This window comes from Morone saxatilis, unplaced genomic scaffold (genome assembly GCF_004916995.1).
Source record: "Morone saxatilis isolate NCDOM2014 unplaced genomic scaffold, NCSU_SB_2.0 Contig17, whole genome shotgun sequence".
Taxonomy (NCBI): Eukaryota; Metazoa; Chordata; class Actinopteri; family Moronidae; genus Morone; species Morone saxatilis.
In genome coordinates, this window is record NW_023339729.1 from 28,139,695 (window position 1) to 28,146,305 (window position 6,611).

The 6,611-nt window shown below is 41.0% G+C and overlaps 2 protein-coding genes across 3 annotated transcripts in view; one reads left to right on the forward strand and one right to left on the reverse strand.

Moving 5' to 3' along the window:
• The window catches only part of si:ch211-79m20.1, a 37,722-nt gene that overhangs the window by 20,879 nt on the left and 10,232 nt on the right, over positions 1-6,611 (forward strand). The window lies entirely within an intron of this gene.
• On the reverse strand, positions 1,144-4,675 carry srsf2b (serine and arginine rich splicing factor 2b). 2 transcript variants are annotated; one of them, XM_035660391.1, is made up of 3 exons: positions 4,027-4,675; positions 3,079-3,379; positions 1,144-1,263 (listed from the first exon to the last, which is right to left on the reverse strand). In XM_035660391.1, exons 1-2 carry the CDS (start codon positions 4,413-4,415, stop codon positions 3,100-3,102), a joined length of 669 nt encoding a protein of 222 aa, XP_035516284.1. In that variant the 5' UTR covers positions 4,416-4,675; the 3' UTR covers positions 1,144-1,263; positions 3,079-3,099. The 2 variants fall into 2 exon arrangements, with proteins under 2 accessions (XP_035516284.1, XP_035516283.1); XM_035660390.1 differs by having other exon boundaries at positions 3,079-3,391.

A 6,611-nucleotide genomic window follows, 5' to 3' on the forward strand; every position in this document is an offset into this window, starting at 1 on the left:
GAAATAAAACAGCAGTAAATGGCTTTTAGTGGGGGGGGGGGGGGGGCGAGCTAGTTTCAGATCTGAAGAGTCCTCGAATTATACAAAGAGTGGAATTTAACGTCCTTTTACTCCCGTTATCAAACTCCACGTAACCTCGTTAATTATTAGGTAATCCATCCAGGAAGTGTCGGATTTTAAACAGCAGTTTGATGTTTTTAGGCGTTTTAATTCAGTAAAGTCTCAAACTAAATCTGCAGCCAGGTTTACGTCGGCGGTCTGAGCGAGGAGCTCGAATACTAATCAGAGTTTTACAGGACAACAGAACTCATTTCCAGGATTTTTTGCTCGTTTCCAAACTTAAATTCCAGATGAATCTATGGCTGGGAAATGTGCGGGAAGCCTGTTTTTTCGCTCTACAGTGGTGAAGCTCGCTTGAAGAACGACTACGATTGGTCGAATTTGTGGCGACTGACTGATTTGGTTGAATGAGAGTTAATTATTGTGATCTTAACTTCGTGGAGGGGCCGACCGGTGGATGCGCTCTCCGTCAACAAACCATCTAGATGTACTTGAAAAAGTGCCGTTTTATGATTTTCGTTAAATGTTTCTACTGCAGCTTTAAAGCAATAGTCTGGAGGACTTCGGGTTTATTTTAAACGTGGCTCAAAACGGAGGACATACGGTCGTAGTTCAGGTTAAACAGATCGCCCACCCCGTCCTGACTGTGACACCTCGGCCTGCATCAGAAAGAGAGTCAGCCAGCTAACGGAGACTTTCACCAAGAAAACAATTCAACGGGTTCTCGACGTGGACAAAAAGTATTAAATTCATCATGAAGCGAGAGCTCGGTGAACGACAGTAATGCTTCGGCTGTTCTCACGTTAGAATAATCTGCTTTCTGTCAGAAATCCAAAGAGAAAAGATGCTTCATGTAAAACGAACTGGAGGGTCAAAGCCAGCCGGACTGAGCGCTCGCTTTCTGACACAGGCCGTAAAAAAGGACAACTTAAAGAGTACAAACATATCATCAACAACTCCGAACAGAAAACCCTCTCCACGTCGAACTGGATTATTAAAATCATAAAACATGTTATGAAGAAGAAATAAAATCACAGCACATCGATGAAATGAACAAAAAAAAAAAAAAAAGCCCTTTTTTTGTGGCTGAATGAATAAAAAGAAACCAAAGCGTGGAAGACACAATAATAACCTTTCACAGCGGGACACTGTTGCTTGCGTTGGATCCGGTCTCGGGCTCGAAGTTCTGACGTCACCTGAAATCTGTCAAAAAACACAGGAAGTTAGAATATTTTACTTTAGTTTGGTCGATGAGCTTCACAAACAATTTAAAAATCAGACCGATATTGATCCTGTATTTAAAATCAGTTCTGAACATTTTGTGTTTAGTTTGAAGATTCAAACATTAACAGACATACAGGAAGCAGTTTAATCTAACATTTAGTTCTATAGAAAGTTATTATTCATCATCTATAACAATACAAAAGCTCTTTTTACACGCTGACAAATTCTCCTATCAATATTTGTATGTTTTTAATCTTCTAACCTGATTAATTTTGACTTTATTTTACTAAAATGTGTTTATTCGGTTTCTAAAATATAATTACTTCTATAAAAGTGTATAAAACATTTATTCCATCTCTTTTTACACTGTAAAATGTATTCTTATTTTAGCCTTTTTGTTTAATTATTTGTTTATTTTATTATTTTGTTGTTGTTTTTTATTCAACTTTATTTAAAACTGTATAAACAGACATTGTTCTCTTTAACTAAGTGTTATTTTAGATATAGATTTTTTTTACATAAAGTATCTGTGGAAAAGGGGAACTGAAACTACAGATTGTGGATCAGCACTTTGTTATATATCTGCCGTTAGTTAATGTGAATTTAATGTGTTCAGACGGTCGACAGGTGGAGAGATTGTAGACGAGGTGCTAGAGATACAGGTGAGGACACTCTGCTCATTAAACCTTTCTTCCACTGGGTGGCGCTCTGCTCCTCGTGGTCACATATAAACGGCCTGTTTCAATAATGATTCATCATTAAACCGGTTGCAGCTTCTCTGCTGCTTTTCTTATTTATATACTGTGAACTATCAGACTTTGGACGATGTAAAAAAAAAAAACACAATTTTGTCCAAAATAGACATAATCTTTATTTTAAACATTTATTGCCTCTCAGACAGAAACTCCACCTTCCTGTTCGTTATTGTGGAGTCTGCATTATTTACACACATCCTGTTTAACGTGAACTCCACTTTGTTCCTAATAAATGAGGCTTTTACAGCTCAAACCACGGGAGAATATTCACCTCCATAAATGAGTGTTTCTTTAATGAGAACATCTCGTTTTGTCTCGATCTTCCGGATGTTTAAAGACCTCCTGTTAGACGTTTGAGTGTTTGAGGAACTCTTGCTGACATGTTGCACAAAGAATAACCTTTTTCACAGCAGCCGTTTGACACGAAACAGTCGGGTAAACACAGGTTCTGTCAGAGTCCGAGTGGACACGGGGCCTTAATTAGTCCCCTACTATCTCATGCAACGTGCTGTGAAAAAGGTCTGTAAGAGCATTAAGTGTACCTTCTCGTCCTGCGGTTTACCTCAATAAATGTCAGTAACAGACGTGAGGAAGAGAGACGGAGCCGAACAAAGTGCGACTGACATGGGAGGAGAGTGGGACAAACCTCGGCGCCCCTCGAGCGCCGGCGCCCGGACGTACCGGTGACGTACCTCAACACCAAACCCCCAGAACACTGCCTGCCTCCACCTCCACCCTGCTGCACCGCCGGGCCGGCGGCCGGCGGCCTGCGGGCGGCTCACCTTCACACCTAACTGCTCAAACTGCCTCTGCTCAGCTCAAACTCCGCTTTAGCACAACGGGATGCCGCAGCTTGGGAAGGAGAGAATTCCAGAGTTTGGTTCACCGTCAGAAAACTGTCCTCAGAAAAACACTTTCTCTTAGTTATGTATTTTTTTTCTTTATGAGCCAACTAGTCTGGATGTGAAACCAGTACCTGCTGGAGGGGGGGGGGGCTTTAACAGACACACTGCAGGAATAACGTGTGTCGTCTGCTCACCTGTTGCCGCCGTGCTGAGCTCTACGGGGTCTCGCCTCCGTTCTCTGCTGCAGGCTTCGGCGGGCTTTTGGATCTTGAGCGGGACCCTCTTTTGGAGGAAGGGGTGCGGCTTCTGGATCTGGACCGGGACCTGGATCGAGATCTGGAACGGGACGGGGACTTGGCCTTGGCCTTCTTCTCCCTGGGGGAGTGGGACTTGGAGCGGGAGTAGGAGCGGGACCTGGACTTGCTGTAGCGGGACCGGCTCCGGGAGCGGGAGCGGCTCCGGCTGCGGGAGCGGCTGCGACGCCTGTGTCTCGGGCTGGGAGAAGAGCTGGATACATTCAGTGGGTTGAGTTATCATCTATCACGTGACAAGAACTGAGGAAAACCTGATCCGCAGTGGCCCCCCTGAATGGGGCCACACTGATACAGATTACACAGAAAGACACAGAGCAGTGGTTCCCAACACGGGGGGGGTCGTAAGGACTTAAAAGGGTGTTAGAAACTAATATACACACACTGTAATGTGATAACTAGAAACACAAACTCAAGTTTTGTAAGTTAAAGGTGATTAAAGCAGCTTTTACTGGTCATTTCAGAGGAAGTTAACTTGTATATCTACAGAATGAGGGACATAGTTAGTGCGTTTAGTGATTTAAATGGATAGAAAGGTTAAAGGTTGGGAACCAGAGGATCAGCAGCTACAGTTCACATTCACATGAGGAAAGCTTTTAACTCACAGCTCAAATGTTACAAACATTAATAAACATTAAATATTTGGTAAAAATGAAAAGTGTTCTGTGCCGAATTGTTAAATCGTTGGTTTACTCAAAGAAAAACTACTTTGTTGTGTGGAGAAAGTGCGCGGGCCAACGTGCACGCAGAATATGCAAATTCTTCAATGGAGTCTGGCGGCAGACTGCGTGCTCGGATCTAACTAACCACAACTCCTCCGCTCCTTCTCACCTCCTGCTCCGGCGCCCGTGGCCGCCGTGCCTCCTGGCCGGTCCTCCTCCTCCGCGTCGCCCTCCTCCTCCTCCTCCACCTCCTCCACCGTAGTGGGAGTCAGGGGGTCTGCCGTACCGGGCCATCTGGACCCGGAGCTCCCGTCCGTCGAGCAGCGCGCCGTCCATGGCGTCCATCGCGTCCTCCGCGTCCCGCTTGTCGTGGAACCGCACGAAGGCGAACCCGCGGCTCTCCTTCGTGTACCGGTCCCGGGGGATGTACACGTCCCCGACCCGGCCGTACTTCTCGAACACCCGCCTGAGGGTCTCCGGCGAGGTCCGGTACGTTAAGTTGTCCACTTTGAGGGAAGTCATGCCGTCGACGTCTGGCGGAGCTCTCCCGTAACTCATGGCGGTGGTTAGGCTGCGAGGCCTGGTAGCCTTCCGCTGAACAACGTTAGAATCTGAGCCGCGGATGAGTCTGAACGTCGGTTAAAGTCCGCACAACGAGGCGCGAGGGTGTCAGTTAAATTAAATCGTCTCGTGTGTGGAGTAGTTTGGACCGAACAACCGCAAAGAAACGCGTTTTATTCCCGCACAAACTGCGTCCACGTCGTCTGCAACCGCCCCGAACCAGTGAGGCTAACTTCTTCTTCTGCTTTAGGAATTAGGCGCGCTTCCGTATTATAGTGCCCGCCGCAGCGCCCCCCGCTGGACTCCCTCGGTATTACAGCATTACGTTATACAGCTACGGAAGCCCATTTCCGCAAATGTGAGCGGAAAAAAAGAGTCTTTAAGTCAGTATAACAACAAACTTTCTTTATATTTAAGACTTGACATCTCAACATAATGAGAGAGTTTATCAATATTTCTACCTAATGTCTCAAAATAAGTTAACATTCACTTGTTTACAGCAGCTCCAGGTGTAACACAGCAGATAAGAAAATAATAAATATACATTAAATAACAAAATAAAATAGAAGAAAAATACAAGATATCAAGAAAAGAAAATAGAATTAGGGTTGTATTACTATATGTATGTGATATAAAGTTAAAATATAATATTGCACAGGTTAGAGAAGGAGATATATATTACAGGAATAAATAAATGCACCGGACAAAAAAATACATTTAAATAAGGGCTTTTTGATAACTTATAATTTTGAGATACTTATTAGTATTGTGAGAGAGCTTCTCATTATAATGACTTACAGAATCATTTTTTCCCGTCACATTGGCGGAAATGGGCTTCCACATTCAACAGATAACAACATAAACAATACACAACAGCCAAGATTGTGATACTATCCTAAGAAAATAATAAAATATATATATATACAAATCATTTTATTTGGGAAATAGCACATTCATAGAGCCAAGTTCTTGAGGTCCTGTGCATCATTTGAACCTTTTATAATTTAATTTATAAAGTACTTTGAGTCTGTCCAATCTATAAACAATAAATACAGTTAAGAATTACTTATGGAAATATGTCTTTCTGTTTAGCTACTCCTTTAATTATTGTCTTTCTATATTTATTATACCTGAAGCTGTCCTGCTGTCATGTTAAATGTGTAATCCTGCTTACTTTAACTTTAATTCTATTCTGAAAATAAAAGCACATCAACAAACACACAAAATAAAACAATTACAAAATAATTTGTTTACCAAATTTTGTATTCAGCATAGATACACACACATATTTCACAATTATACAAATAATGAAGCAGTTTGATATAATCAGACATAAGTAAATATCCAAACCAATAAATAAAAGATTAACATAAAACAAGCCAGCGGTCAGAATAAATAAACAGAAAGTGGCTTAAGGGAAAATAATAAAGAGCGAAGTCTCACAGTTTTTTTTTCTTCATATTATTGGTTCTTAAACAAACAAAATCACATTTTCCAGTAAATCTGCAGATATCCTGCAGCAGTTTACAGGTATGTTTGTTTAATTTTTTGGTCCTCGTGGTTTTATTTTGCTTCTTATTTATAAAGATTAAGATTTACTGTCTATTTTCTTTATGTTTCTGTATGTTTTTATTTCTATAAATCCCCCATTTCTATTAATGTTTATTACATGTTTGTATTCCCCATGTGCATTTTCCTGTATGTTTGTTAATGTGTGTTTAACAAAAAATAATAATAATAATAATAATAATAATACATTAAACATAAATAAACAAAAATAAATAATAATAATAAAAAATCTTGAAACCAGGCAAAAATGCTAGTGATCCAAGCTCATATCGGCCTATAGCATTAACATCAGTGCTTTGCAAAATTATGGAAAGAATGATAACAAATAGATTAGTTTACTTTTTAGAAAGTAAAGGACTTTTTACTGAATTTCAAAATGGTTTTAGAAAGGGAAGATCAACAATGGAGTCGGTAGCGGTTTTAGAGACAGATATAAATATATCATTGGGAAGAGTGGAACTAAAAGAAAAAATTAAACAGAGTATTGAAAGGGAATGGCAAAGATTATGCAGTCTCAGGTTAATAAAAGAAGAGAAGAGATTCTGTTCAAATCTGTAGGTTGAGACTTTGTGGGTTGAATCAGTCTTTATATGTTATTGGAAAGCATCCTAATGGGCTTACTGA

Bases quoted from the DNA above. Each gene is read 5' to 3' on its own strand.
- srsf2b (XM_035660390.1), bottom strand. From the start codon at position 4,415: ATGAGTTACGGGAGAGCTCCGCCAGACGTCGACGGCATGACTTCCCTC. The intron at 3,392-4,026 runs GTGAGAAGGAGC...GAATGTATCCAG, and splicing joins CACGGGCGCCGGAGCAGGAG to CTCTTCTCCCAGCCCGAGAC.